Source organism: Desmodus rotundus, chromosome 6, assembly GCF_022682495.2.
Source record: "Desmodus rotundus isolate HL8 chromosome 6, HLdesRot8A.1, whole genome shotgun sequence".
In the NCBI taxonomy this organism is placed as follows: domain Eukaryota; kingdom Metazoa; phylum Chordata; class Mammalia; order Chiroptera; family Phyllostomidae; genus Desmodus; species Desmodus rotundus.
Window position 1 is genome coordinate 154,097,471 of NC_071392.1, and position 22,258 is coordinate 154,119,728.

A 22,258-nucleotide genomic window follows, 5' to 3' on the forward strand; every position below is an offset into this window, starting at 1 on the left:
TTTCACCTACTGCTTAGAAGTCTGTGAAATATTTTTGGTTGTATTATTCAGTGTGCTCAAAGAACATTAGTCATGAGAACTGTTCGCTTTATAGGGAGTCTTAGAACTCAAAGGAAATTGGCTTAATTTCCCAGTGTCTTCTAGGATGTTAATTTCAGTTGCTGTGTACGTGGTATTTTTAGAGGGAGGGAAGCTATTATTTTTAGGAAGACGTTCCATGGGCCGTTCTTCAGAGACAGCCTGTTGATCACGTGTACTGTTGTTCACCTTGAGAGTCCGCAAGCACGTTAACCAGGTTTGTAGAAGCTTTAGGCAGGATCGGGGGGGGGGGGGGGGCCGCTGCAAACGAACGCTCCAGGAGCTGCTTCCCTGGATTCCAGTCCCAGGGGTTGTGGGGGCTGCCCGACGCTTCACGGCGGCAGCATGGCTGAGCAGAGGAGACACACGCGGGCAGCGTGCCTGGGACACCCATGGAAGGTGGGAGCAGCAGCCGTGCCCAGAAACGGGCCCGTCCTCTCACCGTCGGCCCCCCAGAAGGGTGCAGTGGGAGCCAGACACACTGCCTGCGGTGGCCTTGGCCCTGACTCTCCCCCGCAGGGTGCGGGGCAGCAGACAGGACTTCCGGACTTGGGCAGGCCCAGGCACATATCCTAGTCCCACGTCGCATCTTGGGAGCTGCTAGCGGTGCCGCCTCGAGCAAGCCCCTAATCTCTCAGGACCCCAGACCCTCCATCTGTGAAGTGGGGAGAATAAGAGGAGGGTCAGGAGCACGCGTGTGCGTGCCCGGCGGTGCTGGGCCCAGACGCTGTCCATGGAGAGAGCTCTCGCTGGGCAGGGAGAAAGCTCACCAGGCCCAGCCTCTTGAGCAGAAGGGCTGTCCTGAGCAAGGTGATGCCCACGGCTGGCGTGGCCTGCAAGCCCCGCGAGGCTGCCCCGGGAGCTGCTGGCGAGGTGGACAGCAGGGAGTCTGCACGGGAAAGGCAGGCCCATGGAAACAAGTGGTGTGTTAATTCAGGTCTTGACCTGTTCCAAGTTTTTGCCATAGATTGAGGCCAGAACTTCTGTTTTCTGTACCATTCCCTCTCAGCTCTTTATCTTGAGCTCTTTATACTTTGGTCCTTGATATTTCACTCATTCTTTCCCTTTTGTTCATTTCTTCATTTTCACGTATTCATCCTTTCATTCAGTGGCTATTTCCTACACCTCTGATGGGCGCCAGGTGCTGCGCTAGGCCCTGGGATCACAGAGAGAAGTCCCTCGTGCTCCCAGCACCCAGAGGTGCACACTAGTCTCCCTACCCCACCCCACTGCAGTCAGCACCCCATACTCTCCCCAGCCATCCCTCTCCACTGAGCCCCAGCTTCCTTAGAAAGACCACGCGCTCACCTTCGAGCACTGCCACGTCCAGTACACGCCACGTCTGTGCTTCCTCTGTGCCCGTGGGAGACAGAACCGGGAGGCTCCAAAGTGACCGCCCTACTGCAGGGGAGTGTAACCCAGCACACTTGGGTCAGGAAGCCCACTGGGCTCTGGGAAGCAGAGGAGGGGAGCTGAGGAGTGAGCAGAGACACAGACAGCACAACTTTGCTTTGTTCTCTTCTTCCAGGTCCGGTACTTGCAGAGTAGCTTTGTGTTTTACTTGGAAGATCACGAGTTTTCAGAACAGCAGAAACTGTCATTCAAAGTCCATGCTGACACATGTACCAGACCAGATAGGGACGCCTTTTGCACTGGCTCCCATTTTAGGGTTTTGCTGTTATTTTTGTCTGTTTTTACTGCAGATCTCAATGAAGTTAGATTGTGAGGAGACTATAATCTGATTTATCTGTACACAATCAAGACATGAAATGGGGCGCTTCCCTGAGCCATGAGGCTCTGCTGGGCCAGGCCAGGGACTTTTGAAGCCTATGAAAGCGTTAGTCCTCACAGCAGCCCCCCAAGTCGTTGTTGTCATCCCCCAACTGTACGTAAGGAACTGAAGACTCGGAGAAGTGAATGGCTTGCCCAGCCTCCTAAGTTTAAGTCAGGCGGGTGTGTGGCCGGGCCAGATTTGGCCTCAGTTCTGACTGGCTCCAAAGCCTGCCCCTACTACAGCACGTTGGTTTGACTTCGTCGAGGGGGGTTTCCTATCTCATACCAAAGCCTGTGGGAACGAGCAAGTGTGGAGTGGCCCAAGCCCTTCCCAAGTGGTCCCCGCCCACGTTGGGCAGAGCACTGCTGAGGATAATGCGTGGCTAATGTGTGTTTTTGGACACAGGTCCTGGAAATGGTAGCCTGGGTTGGGCAGATTGGAAATGGCCATTCTGGCCGTCCTTGTAACAGCATGGGCAGGGGGTGGGGGGTCGACGCTTCCGCTGCATTCCTTCTACTGAACACGTACTGATGGCGCTTTGCGGCTCAGCGGGGCCGGGTGGGCTGGTGCAGTCGCCAAGAGCTCACCCCCTGCATCTTCACTGTTCCCCACATTAACCACAGGTAGCTTCCCACCAGCGAGCTCACTTCACCTGGGACAGGCTTCTGTACCTAAGCGTTTCCCCGGTATTCTTCCACAGGGGGGCCCTTCTCCAAAGGAGCTTGCCGCACAGCTGAGCTGCTTCCCCCACACCCTCCACGATTATTAGGGAAAAGAACTCTGGAAAGAAGCCGCCACGTCAGTGCCATTTGAGCAGATTTGCTCACTAATTTCCATTTTTCCGGAAGAGTAAAAAAGCGAAAAAAATCATCCACTTTAGCTAACTTTATTTTTAGAAAACTATTTTATTCAAACATCCCCTTACTTATTACAGACATAAATACATGCATTCAGACAAATGAATCCACGGGAGAACCGTATAAAGTAATTGGCACATCACTTCAGGATGCTTTGTCAGTTACTAGAGGAGTTCAGTACCTCTAACTTTCATCTTTTCCATTAAAATATCCATTCTGCCTCACATTGTGAAGCCCATAATATTTTAGACTGTCTCCGTGGATCTGTTAGTTTTGCTTGTCAATTTTATTTGTGGCTCTGTGACTTTGGATGGCTCGTTAGGTTACACGCACAAACACGTGATCTACAAACGATGCTCGGCATCAGGCTGGAGACCTCGCCTCCCCCCGGAAAGACCGGACACACGGTCAGTCAGTCGGGACCTGGCAGATTTCGTTCGCAGCCAGCCTCAGTGTTACAGTGATGACAAGCTGACGTGTGCGTGCGTGCAGTCGCGATGCGTAGAGCTACAGAGAAGTTCGTTACTGTTGTGATTACATACACCTTAAACACTCGTAGCACTTCCTGCTCTTCGCAGCTCTTCTTACCTCCATCGTCTCGTTTGATTCTCAGAGCTTCCTTCTGCTAGGTCATTATTTTCCTCTTCATAGCTAATGAAACAGCCACAGAGAGGAAGGTTCAGTAACTTGCCCAAGATCAAAGTGTAAACTGAATAGCAAAAGTACCAGAGGAGGAAACCGAGTGTCACCAAAGCCCAGTTGGGGGCAGTGTGCTTGGTAGCCTGTGCCATGGAGTCGCCATTGCCCCTGCCCTCCGTGAGGAAAGGGGCTCTGGAGCTATAGAAGTGAGGGGCTGGAGGTGAGAGGTAAAGTGTCCAAGAAGCAGAAATTGTATCATCAGCCCCACCCATGTGAGAGACCACAGCTTGCTTCTCTGTCACTTGCCTGGATTTCCAGCAGCCTTGTCTCTAGCCTGCCTCCTTTCATGTCACCTGCATGGGACATGTCCTCCATGTCCCCAGACAAGTCTGAGCTTGTGTCCCTTTTGCTATAAGCCTATGGCTGGCTCCCACTGCCATCAGGATGAAGTCCGGTGTGGCCTTCCACATGGTGCTGGGGTCCTGCTTCGGGCCCACCCGTCTCTCTGCTCTCCGCTGCATGTCCATGGCATGGCACCCACCCAGCCCTGCTTCCTTCAAGCTGTCTCCTGGTGGTCTGCCCCAGGGAGCTTCCAGCTAGCTCCTCAAGGGCAGATGCCATGCTAGACGCCTGTATTCTCCTTCCTCCGCTGGCTGTCTTGCAGGCTTTGAATTTAAAAGAATGGCCATAATATTTAGGAGTGAAGTGAGTGTGTGAGCGAATGAATCGGAGAAGGAAGAACAAGAGCCGTTAGCAGCCTGAGCCAGCAGGAAGCAGGGTGTTCCATGGTTACACGGCAGGTGTCCCGTCCCTCCCTCTGTCTGAGAGCTGTTTCACTCCGCGACTTGACCTCCGGTGAAAAGAGAGGCAGACAGGAAGGCGAGCTGGGCTTACACCTGGTGGCCTGGTATCAAGGGGAAGCACCTCAGGGTTGAGAAGCGGGGGCCAGCAGTGGAGGGCTCCAAGCCATGGCAGCAATGTCTTCATGTGCCCCTGTCCCCTAGATGATGTCAGTCCTCATGAACACCATTGTCTTTGAAGACTGTCGGAACCAGTGGTCAGTATCCAGGCCCCTCCTGGGGCTCATCCTGCTCCATGAGAAGGTGAGTGGGGCTGCAGGGGGGACCATGGGGACAGGCCCTGGACAGGGCAGAGGCTGTACATCAGTCCACACTGTGACAGCGAAGGACAGAGGAGCCACTGAGCTTGAGCTGGGGGCTCGAGCCCACAGGGGCAGAGCCGTGTTCCCCCAGGAGGCCCTTCCCCAGAGGCCTCAGGTCTTCTTCAGTTAAGCAGAGGCCTCGGGGCCAGCTCTTCTGGAACCCAGAGCTCCCACACATGGGGCAGGCAACGTGCCCAGCAGTGCTTCAAGCCCACCCTCATCTCCTCCCGCTGCTCCAAGGGAATGCTGAGCAATAATCCTTTTTGCCCCTTCCTTGGCCTCCTTTTAAGTCTGGGATCCCTACTGCCCTAGACCGGAGCAGCAGCCCTTCAGGGCCAAACTCAGAGCCAGCCCCTTCACCCGGGAGCACACGTCTCCAGGCCCGAAGTGCACGCAGCTGGGGCTGGCTCCAGAAGCCACCCCTGTCCCCCGGCAGTGGGTGGGAACGGTGCGTACTGCTCAGGAGAATGAATTGTCTATACAATAAGATAGTACTGGGGAAAAAGACAGGGATATTAGAGGCAGGCGCATACATTAAAATTCAAACTGAAACCCCAGCCTTGGAAGGAAACTAATAGAAGAAGAAAATATATCAAAAAGAGCAGCGCTGTCTCATCACTCACCTGTGCTGAAGTATCCAATTTTAGCCACATTCAGGAGCAGCGCCATTCATCTTCCCCCAGCGTTATTGTGATTTAAATCCAGGCTCTATAAAGGAGAGCAGTTCTTTTAAAATGATTGAGAGGGAATGAGGGCAAATTCAGTGTTTAGAAAAAGCTTATGACATCACAATATTATACTTTACTGATGGAGGCAATATTTCATGGTTTGGGATGAAAAACTAATAATTTTCTATTTGGTGTGAGTCACTGCATCATTATAAAAAGGAAAAATAAGTAGTTCTGTGCATTCCCAATCTTGTTCAGGAAGTCAGTGAGGTTTACATCTAATGCCTCTGATATATAGTATTTAAGTATTAGTCTGACTCCATATTAATTATGTGTGTTTTTGATGTGAGCTGTTTTAATGTATGACGGAAATTAAATACCATGCTGTTTGGGCTTGGAAGGATAGACTCATGACTGGCAGAATGTTGTCTTTGTGCCGAAATTAGGCTGTTTCCAATCATTAGGGGCCATGTTTGGCATGAGAGCTTTTGTTTGCGCAAAAGCCCACCAATCCCCGAGAGGAGAAGGGGCTTTGTGGGTCCTGTGTGACCAGGTACCACAGACTGTCTCCCCAGGACTAAGCAGGCTCCTCGCGTGCCCGCCTCAGTGGAGCAGCCCCATCCTACCCCGGAAGGGCAGGGACTTGAGACAAAGCCCAGAGTTGTTGGAGGGCAACTCACTGAAGCCGTGAGGATGATGGGACCTGGGCCTGGCCTTCAGTGGCCCAGCGTGTTCCCTGGGCGTCAGTCCGTCCTCCTGTCAGCCTGAGAGGCACTTCCTCTCCCAGCCTCTCCATGGCTGGTAGAGATGAGAGCCAGGAAGACTTCCGCGTGCCCAGTCCCCACAGAGGAGGCGAGGACTCTGTCAGCTTAAGTTGCCCAGTGACAATAGAACAATTATAGCAAGAGGTTTTTACGAGGAAGGATAACGCAAGTTGTGCGTAGGAAGGCATCTGTTGCTTCCATTTTCTGCAAAGGCTCACGGTGCAGACTGGACTTGGGCAGGCGCTCTCCTGAGAGTCGGGAGCTGGGGCATCTGGGAGGCGGTCCAGCCCCTTCCCCAGGCCTCTCCTCAGGCCCCAGGTGAGAGCCAGAGCTCTGACACCTGCCATGTCCCCCAACAGTATTTCAGTGAACTGAGGGCGAGCCTGATCGATAGCCAGCCTCTCCCCAAGCAGGAGGGCCTTGCCCAGTGCTTCAGGAACCTGATGGAAGGTGTGGAGCAGAACCTGTCCATCAAGAACAGAGACAGGTAAGCAATACCTGGTAGGCTCAGTGTCTCTGGGGGAGGTGGATATGCCGGGTTTGTGGAAAAGAACTGGGTCGTGCTTCACACAGCTCGCATGTGGACGTGGCTGTTCTGTTACACCTTGTAACGCTGGACTCCCTTCACTTCTGCCTAATAACCATGCCTGGGCGTTTGCTTCCCTGCAAGCATCATACCAGGGACTGTACAGGGGTGCAGAGGCAAACAAACCCAGCCTCTGCTTAAGCTTATAACCCAACAGGAGAGATACGAAAAGTAACTAATAAAAAACCCAAAGAAAGCAAGCTCGGATTTGCTACAAAGGACAAGGAAGGGCTTCCCAGCATTTGAACAAGCACGGCTTTGAAGTCAGACACATTCCAACATAAATTCCATCCCTGACTTTTGTAGGCTGTGTGGCAGTGAGTAAGTCGGCTTCTCTGGTCCTCAGTTTATTTACTTGTAAAACCAAGACCATGGTACTTGGCTGTGATGTTTAGATACAGAATGTAGTGAAGAATGGTCCCGAGGACATAGGATGTGCAGTAAATATTGGTTCCTCTGCCTGGCCTTTTAGAGTAGCTGGTTAAAAAAAAAAAGCAGGAGGCGGTGACCAGTTTTGTAAGGTGAGTCGTCCAGGAGACCTGAATAAGAGGAACCTGCACTTAACAGCTGTGCCTGAATTCTTCCATTCATTCAGCACACACAGTGTTATGGGGCACCCACCCTGCACCAGGTGTGGGCGGTACCAGTGGTGAACTGATTGCTCAAGGAGCTTCTGATGGAGAAGACAGACAATAAGGAATGATGTTTGCAGTAAAAACAACTACTGCCCCACCCTCTTGTGAAAGTGGTAGTGTTCAAGGGCTACACCGTTTGAAATGCAAATTGTAGCCATCCCAGTGGCTACCGTGTGTCCTGGAGTCACCGGCCTGGGCTCTGCTAGTGCAAGGCCAAGTGCATGTGCTCTGCAGACTCTTCCTTTGTTCCCTGCCAGGATACCCCCTCAGGCAGAAAGGGGCAACCAGCAGAAGACACTGAGTGGGGAACCCTCAATGCCTCCTGTGGGGTCGGGGGTGGCTTCCCCTGGGGTTGAGGAACTGGAGTGCCGCCTCCCTGGCCAGCCCTCCTCACTTCCTGGGTACTGACCAGCCAGGTCAGTGTTTCCTGAGCGCCAGCTCTATGTTGAGCACTCACAGGCATTGTCCCACTCGACTCCGTAAAGTCTCACTTCCCATGATCCCATAAGGTGGTTCCTCATATTGGGCACCCAGGTACTCATCCGAGATCACCCAGCTAAGAAGTGGGGGAGCCAGGGCTTGAGCCCAGGTGGTCTAACCCAGTGCCCCCTCTTTTGAAACACTAAGTTCAGTTTTCTCATCTGCAAAATAGGATACTGTTACCTACCTTTGGGAAGACTGGTGATGATTAAATGAATTTATACATAAGCTCAACCTGGCACATAAGCTTCAGTTCTTTATGATATCCTGCACCATCGATGTGTAATTGCACTTAACAATTTTTAAATAGCACAACCACAAAATGCACCCCTCAAAATGGTCAGAGTGGGTTGGGTGGTAACCTTCGTTTTCTGGGAGGGGGAGGTCCGCCAGTTGGAGTGGGAGGAAGCCTCTGCCCAGCCAGACCTGGGGCCCTCTCCAAGGTGCTGATCTCCACCGTTGCTCTGGCTTCCGGACGTTGGTGCAGCCTCGGCCCAGCCACTGCCCTGGGCCCCTTCTTCCTCTTCCTGCAGGTTCACCCAGAACCTGTCTGTGTTCAGGAGAGACGTGGCAGAGGCCCTGCGCGGCGACGGCGGCGCTGACCCGTGCGGCCTGGACATGATGAGCTGACACGCCTTCTCCGACCCACCGCGGGAGGAGCAGCCTTTCCCAGAGACTTGTGTGGGCCTGGGCCCAGGACGGCGATGTCGGCTAGCCCCGGGAGATCTATTTTTCAAAGCAAACAGTGACAAAAGCCCTACCTTTTTATAAGTTCCTAATTATAAGAATTTATAATAGTGCAAATTCATTCTATGTAAATTCACTCTTTGCTCTGAAAAAGCAAGAGTGTTTTCAGTCTTTCTATAAAAATGTCCTTATCTTTGTTCTTACAATGCTCTGAAACGGTGTAGAAACGATATTTAACCAAAGACCACAATAAACCAGGTTTGCGCCTAAGTGTGTACCAGTTACTGGTTCTTCGGTCAGAGCCGAGTTGTTGGAGATGCAGCCTTCGGGTGGACCCCAGACGGAGACAGATACTGTTCGGTCCTGTTGTGTTAGCAGTTCATTAGGAGTCTGGAGGGAGTGGCGAGGGGGGCGCTGAGCTGTGGGCACTGAGCACGAGCCTGGGAGCTCTGTGAAGCAACCACGGGGCCGCACAGCCCCCTCTGCCTCAGCAGCATCTGATAAAGCGGAGAGACAGTAACACAATTAAATGGCTTACAAACAACGTTTGCTCTTCGCGGGCATAAATCTGCAGTGGTTCGGTCTAGAAGAATTAGGCTGCACGATCACTGCCCACAGAGACACTTCTTCAGGAGGAGCCGGGCCGCCCGGCGAGCGCTCCTGGGTGCTGCCAGCACCCACCCCGTCCTCCTGCTTCCTTTACTCTCTGAGGGAAGCCGAAGGCTCTAACTCAAATGCAGATTCGAGGCAGCTCTGCCCTCGTGGGCCGTCCAGAACAGTCCCAGGTCCCAGAGTGCAGGTCTTCAGAGGTTGAGGAGTAGTTGGTTTCCACCCCTCCACAAAAACGCGTCCCCGTGTTTTTTGCACCCCCAGGACGGGAGGGAGGGACCGTGGCCAGGCTGTTCAAGTGGGAGGTTGCCCCTGCCGGGTGGCTGTCACACCTCACTGTTCTGTCTTCTCGCTTCAGGCTTGTGACCAGCGTGAGGCCCTTTGTTTCTGGTAAGACCGGAAGCGTTGGCCTTGCTGTCGAAGAAGGGAATCCACAGGCTCCTGTTACAGTTTCGTTTCTCAGACGAGTGGTGGTTGAAGCCGTTCTTGAGGGTGGAATTTTGTAACGGGCTTGTCACGTCAAAGCAAGGTCACTCAAGTTGACCTCAAAGTGTCTGTCTTCCATGTGTGAACCCAGGAAATCAGGGGAAGTGTGTTACAGATAGGGTTGCTTCTGGTATTTTGTGGGCCTTACACTGTGTTTCATTAGCAGTGAGAAATATAATTTTTCCAGAGGAGGCAAATTCTGAACTTCATAAAACATCAACTGTTTGAAGAAGCCTGACTTGAGAGGTTCTGTTTTTCAGGGACTTACTACTGCACGTTCAGCCCACAAGAAATGCTTCACTGAAGGCCTCTGCCAGTCTGGCCCAGTTTTCTCTACAAAAGTCTAGGACCTAAAAGCACAAAAGCATTTACAGTAAAATGCTCAGAGAAAGTAAGTGTGCACTTGCTTTTCTTTGCCGCACTGCCAGAGGTCACCTGCTGGTCTCACACCAGCCGGGGGAGGCTCCTCAGCCTTGGCCTTGGAGAGCTGTTCTCCGGGCACTTGCCACGCCTGCCCACTCTGGCCTGACTGCAGCGGGGCCTGCTCGGGGCTAACTTTCGGGGCACGCGGCCAGGCAGCGCACGCACACTGGAGGATGGACTCGGCACACACTCACTGAGCGACCACCGTGCCTGCGACCTGTGTTCCCTCCCTTCATCTTCACAATAGCCCCGGGAAGGTGGGCCACATTGTCCCCACTTGTGGGAGGAGGAAACCAAGCCCCTACGTTGGTATACAGTTCACACAGGTTGTCTAGACCGAACCGCAGGACTGGGGCCCGGTTCTGCCTCACCTCCAAGAACTCCTGGTCTCTTCCAAGGAAGACATACTTGAGGAGGGTTGAAACCGGTTAACATTTGCATCCATTTCCATTCGTTTTGGGGGACTGTTGCTATGCAGCATACCCACAAATGTAGTGGCTTAGAACGACGGTGATTGTGCCACAGTTCCTGGGGTCCAGAGTCTGCAGCCAGGTCCCCTGTTTCAGGGGCGCTCAGGCTGCAGGCAAGGTGGTCGGCCAGGGCTGTGATCAGCAGGAGGCTCGCCTGGGGGAGGACCTGCTTCTGTGGCCACTGGCGGCTGGCAGCAGGAGTCCGTCCCTCGGGGACTGGCAGCCTGGGAGCTCGGGGACTGGCAGCCTGGGAGCTCGGCTCCCTGGCAAATGGGCCTCTTCACAGGCAGCTCACACGGCAGCATCCTGCTTCATCAGAGCAAGCGGAAGAGAAGAGCCAGAGAGAGCAGCGGCCTGGGAGTGACAGCGTCTTCCCGCCCAGTCTCTGAGGGGCGCCCATCACCTTCGCTCTGTCTGGTCCCTAAAACCGCTGGCACCAGCTCACTCCCACGCTGGAGGACGACCGAGGGGCTGGGTGCCAGGAGACAGGGACCCTCAGGAGCCATTTTCAAAACTGCCCACCACAACTCTCACAGGCCAGAGCTAGAGAGGTTGAGTTTGGCTGCAAGTTCCTCCCTCGTAACCTGGGAAGGAACCCCGATTTTCCTTGGGGGGCTCAGCTCCATTCCGCACCCTTTCTGAGGGGACAAGAGGGAGTGGGGATGCTGGGGCATTTCAGGAACACATCCTGTGCACGCATCCCCCAACCAGTGGGAACCTGACCCCTAACTGTGCCCCCCCACTCCACCCCGCCTGCCGGAGTCGGCCTTGGCAAGGGACACGGTCTCCCTAGGGTAAGACAAGCGTTCGGGGGCACGCCCCAACCTGTGGGGCCGACCCAAAAGAGCACTGGCTGGATCTGCCACGTGCTCCCGTCGGGTCTGGGGTGTGTCCGATTTACTCAGATCCAGCAACAGGAGGAAAGAGAGGGCAGGCAGCTCCACGGGGCCCACCACTCAACAAGCAGACGGACAGGGTGGGAAGTGGGGTCTCTGCGGGCACCCCTCATCCTCCTGACGAGGATCTCCTGGGCAGACACGTGTTGCTTGTGCACGTGGCGCCCTGAGCCACACCAGCTCCCCTGGCGGACCTCACGCAAGACGCAGTTGGAAGGTATTTTGGTGCTGCTCATTTTTCGCCTCCTACACTGACTTCAGACCCTAACCCTCAAGAAAGCTGTATTCGAGATGTTTCCATTTCTCCATGCCTCCCAGTCAGGCCCTCTAGAGTGGGGGGATGAGGAAGCTCAAGGCCCCTGCCCTGCGCGATGATCTTAGAAGCCCCGGAAGCTCTCGGCTTGGCCCCCCAGCTCCCTTCCACTCTCGGAGCGCCTGTGCATCATCACCATGCAGGAGGTTCCTTTCAGCGTGCAGAACCGGCCTGGCACGTGGCCACGAGCTGCAGTCAGTGACTAGATTAACCAGTCGAGAGCTGAGCATGAGAACAAAGAACGGGATAGCTTTGGCGAGAGAAACTGGGGAAATCACGGGTATGTGGGGGGGACCTGCGAGAACTCAACTCCCAAAAAGGGGAAAGCGCACCCGGAGGGCAGGGCACCAGGGCGGGGCAGAAAGGGAGAGGGCGAAAGTTTCAAGACAAGCATTAAATGACTGGGACCCACTCATGTATTACGCACACCTGCCGAGCACCGCAAATTGCTGTCTCGTTTTCATTTAATGCTTCCTAATCAGAGTGTCAGGTCAGCATTATTGTCCCCATTTCAGAGATCAGAAAACTGAGTCTAAAAATCTGACCTAAAGCCACACAGCTAGAAAGCAGACAAGCCAGGATTCAAAGTCAGGTCAGCCTGATCCAAAACGCACGAATCTTTTCTACCTTAATCCTTTAACCTAGGTCCTCACAGCCAGGCTTGGGGAAAGTTGGGCCCGGGGGGTGGGGGGGCGCGGGTGTTGGGGAGCGGGGTGCATCTGGAACCTTTTAGCGCTGGTCCCCTCCTCCCCCACCCCAAAGAAAGGCCAGTCCAATCCCTGGGCCTCTGGTGTGTTGTGTCTGTGATTTCTGCCACCCGTCCCTCCTCCCCCGTGAACTTTATAAAATCATTCTGAGACTTTTTAATGTTTTATTGAGGTGTAAGTTTATGATGACAGCAAACCTTTCAAACTACAGCAAGAGTAACCTGCCTCCTTGGCATATTAAAAAATAATGTTAGTGTCGATTTTTACGTCTCACAGTCCGGATTGCTGATAAGAGCGCTTCCCTGACAAGATTCTTTCTGAGGTTTACAGAAAGCGTAATAAAATATGTAAGTTACATTTCCACAAACAAAAGCTATAACATAAGTTATTTATAAGTGTGAGATACCAACAGTATCACGATAAATAAACCATAAAGCGTACCTGCAACATCCATCTTAATGTAATTTGCCCAACAAAAGTGTTGAAACGAAGTCAAATTTAGTGGAGAAATCGTCAGGAAGAGGGGAAAGTTGTAGAACACAAAACGGGAAAAATGGCTGCTGGGCGGTGGAAGGGAACAACAGCGTACGAGCTCGGTTCCGAGGCCCAGTGAAGGCCACCGAGTGTGCCTGCCCTCCGAGTGTGCCTGCCCTCCGAGTGTGCCTACTCACGCACCTACCCATCCCTGCCACCCCACACACGCTGCTTTCTGCACAGGGTCCCTGCTCACACGCCCTCTCCGACCACCAACCCGTCCTGGGGAAAGGTATCTCCTCCCCTCCCCCTTCCCCCCTTACACCCTCTTCTAACCCCCAGCCCCAGGGGCCAGCTTTCTCAGGCTGCTGCCAGGGTGCACCCCCAAGGCCAGGGCCTGCGTCTGATCCAGGGCCAGCACAGGATCCAGGAAAGCTGGTGTTCACTCATTCATTCAGCTATCACACGGAAAGCAGGCAGTGAGACAAGCCTCTGTCCTCAGCTGGTGAGCAGGATAAGTAAGATCTCGGATCCAAGGGCAATGATGAAAATCAACAGGGATGTGAAATGCTGGGCAGGATGGGCTGTGAGGCCTTAGCTGACCTGGGTCTTCAAAGATGGACAGGCACCAGCCAGAGAGCCGGGGGAAGTGAGTGCCCAGCTGAGTACAGGCAAGTTCCCGGACACACTTCTGACCCCTTTTCCCCAGGCCCTGGGCCCAGCCCCAGGACATGGCATCAAATGCGGCCCACACCGCCCTGCTTTGAAGGCACTCTGGGCCGGGGAGGGGAGACAGAAGGGAGCCCCACCACAGCCAGCCCTCACCCCACTCTGCTAATTCCCCGCCCCACTGGGTCCTGGGACTCGGAGTCCTTCCTACCTGCTCCCAGGGGAAAATGGGGATGTGGCATAAAGGGGAAAGCATGGGCTTTGTAGACAAGACAGTCCTGAGTTCAAATCCCAGATCCAGCCTCCCAACTGCATGCCTCAGGGAAGGGGCTTCACTCCCTTGGACCAACTGTCCTTGAAGCTTTAAGAAGCACACAGCACTAGGTGTCCTTTGCCTTCCTCCGGCTGGCAGAGTCTTGGGCCCTTCCATACCCCTCAGGAAGGTTCTTTCTCAGCCCACCCATGGGAATGGGAGGGTGGGGGCCCAGGAGGAGGCAGCAATAAAGAGCTCAAACTGCATTAGTCCACTCTCAATGGGGAAACCGAAGCCCAAAGTTGGGGGCCGTGGTTCAGAAAATTTGAACAGGTACTCAGTGGTAAATATTTGCTGAGCAAATGGATGAATGAGTGATCAATTTCAGCAGGTGTCTCTACCGTGAGAGACTCTGACCAGGGTGTGGGCGTGGAGCCTGGGCGGGCCAGCCACTTGTGACTCGGCACAGGCACCGAGTTACTTGCGGGCGTCTTTGTCTCTGGAAGTTGACCGCAATATTTTCATCAATCTTTCAAATAGGGTTGCTGATCCGAACATGTTTAAGAGCCCTGATTCCATATCTACCCCATTTTACAGACAGGGAAATGGAGTTGGACTCAACCCAGGACATCAGTAGTAGAGCAAGCCTCCTGCACGTGTGTGGTTGGGAATTCCAACACCCTGCCTCTCGCATCCAAAGCCCTCCCCTCTCCTGTCTGACTCCTAGCAAGGGCTCCACCAGCTCTATCCTTTCTCCCGGCTTCTCCACGGGGAAGGATCGAGAATACATTGTATCCCAGAAGTCCTTCTGGATTCAGGACACCTGGCCCCAGGTACCCAGGTCTTAGAATTTTGATTTTTGTGTGTGTGAGATTGTTCAATTGACAGCAGGTAAGCAGGAACAGCAAAATTACAATTTCCAGAACACCAAATACGCATCAAAACATACTTGGCCAAAAAAGGTGCCTAAAAGTCAATTTATGGCCTTAAATATATTTATTTTTAAAAAAAAAAAACAAGAAAGATTGAAAAAATGAACTAAATTTTCACTTCAACAAAGAAGAAATTAAGCAAATCAAGACACGCCTGAAAGATGACATAAAAAAGAAAATAATGAAATAAACGTCTTTTAAGACCAATGAACCAGACAAACCTTTGGCATGTAAGACCACAAGGCACAACTGAGTAGCGCTGGGAATGACATGCAGGCGACATGGACCCGGGTTCACGGGAGAGTTTCAAACGAGTTGAGTATTTCCGCAGCATTACAACAATGCACTGGAAAGCTGGGACGAAACGGACAATATTCGGGGCACTGGCTTCCCCAGTCTGAACGTGGCTCAGAGTCATCTGGAGGCCTGGTGAAACCCGATTGCTGAGCCCTACCCCAGATTCTGACCCAGCGGGTCTGGGCTGGGGGCCAAGAATGTGCATCTCTGACAAATTCCCGGGTGCTGCTGCTGCTGCAGCGTGGGCTGCCGGCCCGGGACACACGCGGAGAACCACCGTCCCAGGGGTCGTGACTGCCCCCTTTGCTCCCTTCCTGACTGCTCTGCCCTGTCTGGATCGGGCAGGAGGGCGTTCGTGACCACTGGCACAAAGTGCCTACCGCTGGGTGCCAGAAACCCAGGGTCTCCGAGAGCCAGGCCCGCGCAGGGAGGCGAGCCCTTCGCCGGCCAGGCCCTGTGCTGGTGCTTCCGCCTGGAAGAGCTCCTGCAAATCCCATGATGTTGGTGCCACTGCTCTACTAGTTGGGGAAACTGAGGCACAGAGAGGACCGGTAATTCCTTGAGACCACACACCTGGTAAACAGGCACAAATTCAGTTCTCAAGCACTGGGCCGCTCTCCATGGCCCGGGACTGGCTTTGCCCACAGTGCCCACACCATCTCCCTAGGTCTGTGCTCACAGACCTCCTCATCCCAGTTTCACCCACTGGGAAGTGGCCAGGACAGGCCTGGAACCCAGGGCTCTGGAAGCCAGAAGGGAAGTGGGTGAGGCACCAAGGCCAGCCCCTGAGTTGGGGGCTGGCAGTCTCACAAGCGCTGTGACCCTCAGTTCCCACATCGGTGAAAAATGGGACAATAACAGCCTTTCCTCACAGGGCTCTGCTGAGGAACAGGTTAAGTGCCACTTCCTGCCTGGCACACACCAGGTTCCCAACCACCTACAGTAGCCTAGTGCTGTCCCAGGTATCATCAAACCGCCAGCGTTCCTCACAGACACTTCCGCGGCCCCGGGGTAGCTGTTGCCCTTCCTGCTGCACAGATACAGAAACCGAGGCTCCAGGAGGGGCGGTGAGAGACCAAAGCGCCGGAGCACCGCAGTGGCAGCGCCTGGGTTAGAAGCAGTGATGTCTGCTCCCTCTGAAGGTCCCTGTACCCTGGAGGGAGTGAAGGAGGCCCCACGTCTCCGGGCCTCTGGCTCCCCACCCGACACTGAGGTTCCACAAAGGGCCGGAGACGTGCCCAAGGTCACACAGCCGGTGGTGACCTAACTCAGGGACCCAGGCCTTAAAATTGCAAATCATGAGGCCTCTCCCCTACATGCTGCCTACTGCCCTTCCTCGAAGACTGACTCCACCGGAGACAAATACATCTTTCTCTCCAGGATGCTGAGCCTCCGCAAATAAAACTGCAAACAAATAAACAAGAATCCTAAGAATCATCCATCAACCATCACGCTGGGGTGAGGGGCGGTGGTGTGGCGCGGGAAGGTGGCCGGCAGCAACCGCTCAGCGCCTACTGTGTGCCAGGCCCTAAGCCCGGTGCTCTCAGCCCTTCCCTCCTCGATCGCGACAATCCAGCAATGCACGCGTTGCTCTTTTTACAAATAAGAAAACCAAAGCCTAAGACAGGGAGACACTTTCCCAAGGTCACTCAGCTAGGAAGTGACCGGCCCCAATTTAAACTCATTTCTGGCCAACCGCGCATCCCACCTCTCAGCACGTCCGCGAGGCGGGGAGCGCGAGGGATAGGCCTGGCCAAGGGTGTAGCAGCCAGTTTGCGCCTAACAATTCAAGAACTAGCGGGTAGAAAACGACTTTGTGTCTCCCGTACGGGGGACAGTTGAGGCTGGCGCGGGGGGTGACCTCCCCGAATGCGGTCGGGTCCACAGTGCCCTTCGGCCTGCCTGGACAGCCCCCGAGGGCGCGAGTAAAGCCGGGAGCGGTTCCAGCGCGCAGGCTGCACTGGAGCGGGAGGAGCTCACCGCTCTCGTTACCCGAAGAAATCCCGCTGTTTGCTCTAAATATGAGCCACTACCGCCCTTGCCCCTTGGGAACCCTAGGTCCCCACACCTGCTGCGCCTCGGGCGGGTCCCCACGAACGACCAACAGTCCCGTCCATCTTGCAACGAACTTCGAGGGTCCGGATCCCCTCTCCCACCAGGCGACCCAGGGTCCCTAGCCCAGCCGGGCAGGGCAGGCGTGGACACCTCTGAGTCACTCCTCGGTCCTCCGGGCGGGAGCCAGGGAGTGTCTCCAAAGTGGTCGCGACTCCGCGGCCGAAAGCCAGGCGGGGGCGAATTCTGCCCACGCGGGTCGGTGTCCTCGGCAGCGCGGAGCACGCTGCGGTACTCGCGTCACCCCACGCGCAACGAGCGCGGAGCTTGCGCCCTGGGGTGTGCCCCTTTCGTTGCTCCTGCGGCGCTGGAGTGTCCAAGGCGCTTCCGTGGATCTGCAGCGTCGTTCTGGGGTTGCAATTCCATTGTAACTGAGAGGATTCATAAGGTTTGGTTTTTGCTCAGATGAAAAAAAATTTGGAAGAAAACGGCAACCCCTCTCAGCAAAGGACAATTTCACCAGCAGAGCGCCCTGACCGGCCCCGCGCTGCGGCGGGGAAGCGGCCCAGATCGGGAGGAGCGGGGAGCGTCTGCTAATTGCAGCTTCGTTAGATTTCGTGTTTGGGAGGCTGCGGTTCGGGCGCTAATATCCGCCGCCCATTATCCCAGCTAATAAATTTGACCTATTGTTCGTTTGTTAAAATGATGTCACCTTGGAACAGTCCCTAAGCTCCTATTTCCATGAATTAGGCCTTTATTGAAAGCCGGGAACCAATGGGAGGAGAGAGGCTTGTTGATCGCAGCCAATGGCTGCGGCGGGAGAGGAATTAGCAGCGGAAACTCCAGGTTCGGTTCAAGAAAGATGACACAGAGCCTGTCGGGCCCGCGCACTCTTGGCAAAGTTTCAGTGCGACGAGAGGCGCCGGGCGCTCCATGGCCTCGCCGTAACGGGGACCCAGCCGCCTCCCCGCCCAGCCCAGCCCAGCCCTTCAGCCCGCCCAGGATGGAGGCGCCCGCCAGCGCGCAGACCCCTCACCCGCATGAGCCCATCAGTTTCGGCATCGACCAGATCCTCAACAGCCCGGACCAGGACAGCGCACCAGCCCCGAGGGGACCCGACGGCGCCAGCTACCTGGGAGGGCCCCCGGGGAGCCGTCCGGGCGCCACGTACCCGTCTCTGCCCGCCTCCTTTGCCGGCCTCGGCGCGCCCTTCGAGGACGCGGGATCTTACAGTGTCAACCTGAGCCTGGCGCCCGCCGGCGTGATCCGGGTGCCAGCGCACAGGCCGCTGCCCGGAGCGGTGCCACCGCCTCTGCCTAGCGCGCTGCCCGCCATGCCCTCCGTGCCCGCGGTCTCCAGCCTGGGCGGCCTCAATTTCCCCTGGATGGAGAGCAGCCGCCGCTTCGTGAAAGACCGTTTCACAGGTGAGCAGGGCGGGCGAACAGGCGCCCGGCCACGGCCCTCCCGGGGCCGGAGGCGCCGCGCCCAGTGAGCTCCACTCCGGGAAACGATTCCGGAGGCCCAAGCGCGGCGGAGGCCTCTGCGCCCAGGGATCCGGGGCAACCGCAGGGGGAGGAGAATCAGGGAGTTCGGGGAAATAAGCCTGTGCCCAGGGAACAGGGGGGCATCTCCCAAGTGGCTTGGAGCCGTTGGGAACGCGCGGGACCAACGACATAGCAGAGCATTCTGCGCCCCACTGGGCGGCACGGGGTCTGCGTGGGGCCTGAAAGGCAGAGGAGCCGGGCTGGGCCTTAGGGGGCCTCGTGTGTCTCCGCAGCGGCGGCAGCGCTCACGCCCTTCACGGTGACCCGGCGCATCGGCCACCCCTACCAGAACAGGACGCCGCCCAAGCGTAAGAAGCCGCGCACGTCCTTTTCTCGGGTGCAGATCTGTGAGCTGGAAAAGCGCTTCCACCGCCAGAAGTACCTGGCCTCGGCCGAGAGGGCGGCGCTCGCCAAGTCCCTCAAAATGACGGACGCGCAGGTCAAGACCTGGTTCCAAAACCGGAGGACCAAGTGGCGGTGAGAGAGGCCCAGCCCGGCCCACCTTGCACCTGCCCTTCACCCGCCCCACTCTGCAGCCTCGCGCTCTGCCCATCCGGCGCTACCCCTACCCCGCCTCGCCGGGGCCGTGCCTGGACCCCCACCCCATTCTGCCTTCCCAGATTTTCATCTCCCCTCGCTCCTTCCCGCCGGCCTGTGTTTCTCTCCCCACTCTCTCGCGCCTCGGCTTCTCCTCCGTGGCCACTCCTGTGTCGGTCTCTTGCGCTTCTCCAACTCTCTGCGTGTTTTCTTCTGTCTCCTCCGCTCGCTCGGTTTCCTCTCAGCTGCCTTCCCCAACACCCTCCACCCCTTCTGCACTCCCCTTCTCCCTCCGCTGGTCCTCTCGGATTTCCGACAATCCCCGCGGGCTCCACATTCCCCCTCTTCCTCCCCATCCCGACTCCAGCCCTGTGTTTATCCGATCCCTGTTTCCATCCAACCCGTGAACGGCGAAGCGGTCCTGAAAGAGGGGTCCGAGACAGGGCCTGGGAGAACGGGATAGGCTGACCCCGCCCGGGAACAGCGCACGGGCGGTGCAGAGCCAGCCTGCCCACCCGCGGAGCCCAATGGCCCGGCTGCCACAGGCCAAGTCTGTTACACGCAGGCCCTGCCCTTGTCCCACAAAAGAAACAATCTTTGTTGTTGGCAAAGCCGCAATACCCGGGCGTGCAGGTGGGCAGCGGGCGGAGTTCCCTGCCGGCGACCTCCCGGAGCACGACAAAAACAAGCGGTCCGACCCAGTCCCGGGACGCGCCCGCCGGCCGCCGGCGTACAGCCCCGGCAGGGAAGCAGACGGGCGGGCTCTGCGCCTCGAGGCTCCCGGCTGGCCTCGGCTCCCGGGAGGGCTGGAGCCCCGCCGGCGGCCCCGCGGCGCCGGGTGCATGACGGTGCTGTCCCTCTCCCTCCCCCCGGTGCAGGCGGCAGACGGCGGAGGAGCGGGAGGCGGAGCGGCAGCAGGCGAGCCGGCTCATGCTGCAGCTGCAACACGACGCCTTCCAAAAGAGCCTCAACGACTCCATCCAGCCGGACCCGCTCTGTCTGCACAACTCGTCGCTCTTTGCTCTGCAGAATCTGCAGCCCTGGGAGGAGGATAGCTCCAAAGTCCCCGCCGTCACCTCCCTGGTGTGAGCCACCAACCCGCACGGTCGCCAAGGATCGCCGCCTCCACGCGGTGGGGCGCCTCGGGCCCCCAGCCGGGCTGGGGGGCGGGAACCGAGGCCGAGAGGGGTAGGAGCCGCGGAGCTGGAGGAGGCCCCGGGGCGCGGCCGCTTCCCCGCCGGCCGAGGAGGGGGCTGGGCCCGGGCTCCGCGCGGCTGCACAATCCGAGCCCCCGCCCCGCGCCCAGTCCCGCCCCAGGCCAGGGCCTGACAAAGAAAGCGCCTTACGTTTCTCCGCCCCACGCCCGCACCCCCGGGCTGGGCGCCTGTATTATACTTTGTACTTTTGCCCAAACGTGTAAATAATAAAAGTTTCGGCTTTTTTTTTTTTTTTTCAAACCCGCCACCTGCTTCCTCCGCGGGGGCCTCTGGAGGAGGGGCGGCCGACCAGGTGGTGGGGGAAGAGCCAGTGGCTTGGGGCAAGACTGCGTTTAGGCAGGGTCCATTTCTTTCCGTTCCTTTTATTTAAGTCGTTTTATTTAATAAAAAAAAAAAAGTTAGCTATTTCACTTAACGCCGCTTTTATTTTGTTTTCGTTCCAATAATGCTCGGTGACCCCCGGCCTGCGCCCCACTCCTACGGCGGTAGAGGCCTAGCCGCCGTGCGCCGGGCGCGTCTACGTCTCCAAGGCTCGTCGGTATTCGCCTCAGCTCAAACCCCCGCCCGCGCCCCGCGGAGGATCCGCGGTGCAGGTCAGTGTGTGCCCGCCGCCCGCAGCCTGGGTGCCCGCGGGATGGGGTGCGCGTGGGAAGGGCCCTCAAGGCCTGGTGGTGCTAGACCAGCGCCGGAGTTGGGGAGCGACAGGCCGTCCCAGGTCAAACCGACCTGGAGGGTGGTAGCCCCTGTGATCGCGACCGTATGGGAACTCGGAGCCTCCCCGTCCCGCCCCCTAGCCCACAACCCACTGTCCACTCCTTTTCCAATGAGGCCTCAAAGAGGCCCTGGGCCGGCCCCACCGACCAGCTGCACCGGCTCTGGGCGCATTGCGGAAGGGCTGTGCGTAGGGAGCGTGCGCATCCTGGGTCTCCGGACTCTCGGGGTCTGGGCACTACCACAGAGCACAGCCCAGGACACCCGCGCTCTTGTAGGTTGCTTGGGACCACAGGTAGAGCGTGACGTCACGTGACGTCACTGCGGACTGCAGCGGGGCGGCGCCAGGAAGGCCCGGAGCCCCTGATCCAGGTGTGAAGCGGTGTGGCCCAGTCCACGCAGCGTTACCTGGACTCAAAAGCAGGAAGTTGGGGATCGCGGGCTTGGCAGCGGGAGGCCCCTTCCAACAAAGACGAACGCCCTCCAGGCGCCTGCGAACGTCTCCTCTTGCTTTTTCCTTTCGTCATGCTCCCTTTCGGTCTTTTAAAAACTTTTCTTGCTTCTGGCCTCTCCGTTTCTTTCTCTGCTAGGCTCTCTGTTTCCTCCTCTGCGTTACTCTGGGTCTGTGCGTGACTGTATCATTTGACGTTTCTTTACAGTTCTACGTTTCTCTACATAGTAGTCCCTTCTCTGTTGCCTTTCGTTTCTCTGACCTTATCATTTCCTCTCCTCCTCTCCCTTTCTCCACTTCTCATTCTGACTGCCTCTATCTCTAGGTTTCTCTTTCTGTCTCTCTCTCTCCCTCTCTCTCCTTTTTGTTGTCTCGTTTTTGTCTCAGCACCTCTTTGCCTCTCTCTGTCCCCGTCTCCGTCTCTGTCCCCTTCCTCAGTGCTCTAGGCCAGGCTCCCAGTAGCTCGCCAACACTAAACCCATGGGGCGCTGTCCCAGAGGTCTTCCAGCAGCCCTGCCCCCCTCCTCTCTCCGCCTCCCTGGGGTCAGGCGCCACCCTGCCAGCTCGTGTGTTGGGGGAGCCTTCGTTGCATGCGGGCCGCAGGACCGTCCACGATGGCCTGGCTCGAGGCAGGGGAGGGAGTCTGAGAAACACAGCTGTAGCTCCCAGCGTTCTTGCGCTCACCTCCACCTCCAAGCCCACTGATCCGGAAGCTGGGGTCGCCGGGGACTTAAAGACGCTCCGGAGAGGGCCTGGGGGGACTCGGAACTTCGTGCTTCTTCGGTGGGTGTTTTCCTGAAGTGCGTGTGTCCTCTCCGCTAAGAAGTCCAGTGAACGCCGTCATCCGTCATCGGGATGCAAAAGGTTGGCCCCTTGGCCGGGGATTT

The 22,258-nt window shown here is 56.6% G+C and overlaps 2 protein-coding genes across 3 annotated transcripts in view; both read left to right on the plus strand.

Moving 5' to 3' along the window:
* The window catches only part of RANBP17 (RAN binding protein 17), a 232,708-nt gene extending 224,110 nt beyond the window's left edge, over positions 1–8,598 (plus strand). For both annotated transcript variants that reach the window (XM_053927056.1, XM_024577058.3), the window contains 3 exons: positions 4,353–4,451; positions 6,302–6,429; positions 8,177–8,598. In XM_053927056.1, the coding sequence (XP_053783031.1) occupies positions 4,353–4,451; positions 6,302–6,429; positions 8,177–8,273 (324 nt within the window). In that variant the 3' untranslated portion in view covers positions 8,274–8,598. The remainder of the gene's footprint in view (positions 1–4,352; positions 4,452–6,301; positions 6,430–8,176) is intronic.
* A 9,197-nt stretch (positions 8,599–17,795) lies between these two features.
* On the plus strand, positions 17,796–20,619 carry TLX3 (T cell leukemia homeobox 3). Its single transcript, XM_053926923.1, has 3 exons — positions 17,796–18,335; positions 18,689–18,932; positions 19,871–20,619. The coding sequence occupies exons 1-3, from the start codon at positions 17,915–17,917 to the stop codon at positions 20,079–20,081; spliced, it is 876 nt and encodes a 291-aa protein (XP_053782898.1). The 5' UTR covers positions 17,796–17,914; the 3' UTR covers positions 20,082–20,619.
* Positions 20,620–22,258: the final 1,639 nt, after the last annotated feature.

Coding starts and splice junctions, on each gene's coding strand:
- TLX3 (XM_053926923.1), top strand. CDS start 17,915: ATGGAGGCGCCCGCCAGCGCGCAGACCCCTCACCCGCATGAGCCCATC. Junction 18,336..18,688: donor CGTGAAAGACCGTTTCACAG/GTGAGCAGGGCG, acceptor GTGTCTCCGCAG/CGGCGGCAGCGCTCACGCCC. Junction 18,933..19,870: donor AACCGGAGGACCAAGTGGCG/GTGAGAGAGGCC, acceptor CCCCCGGTGCAG/GCGGCAGACGGCGGAGGAGC.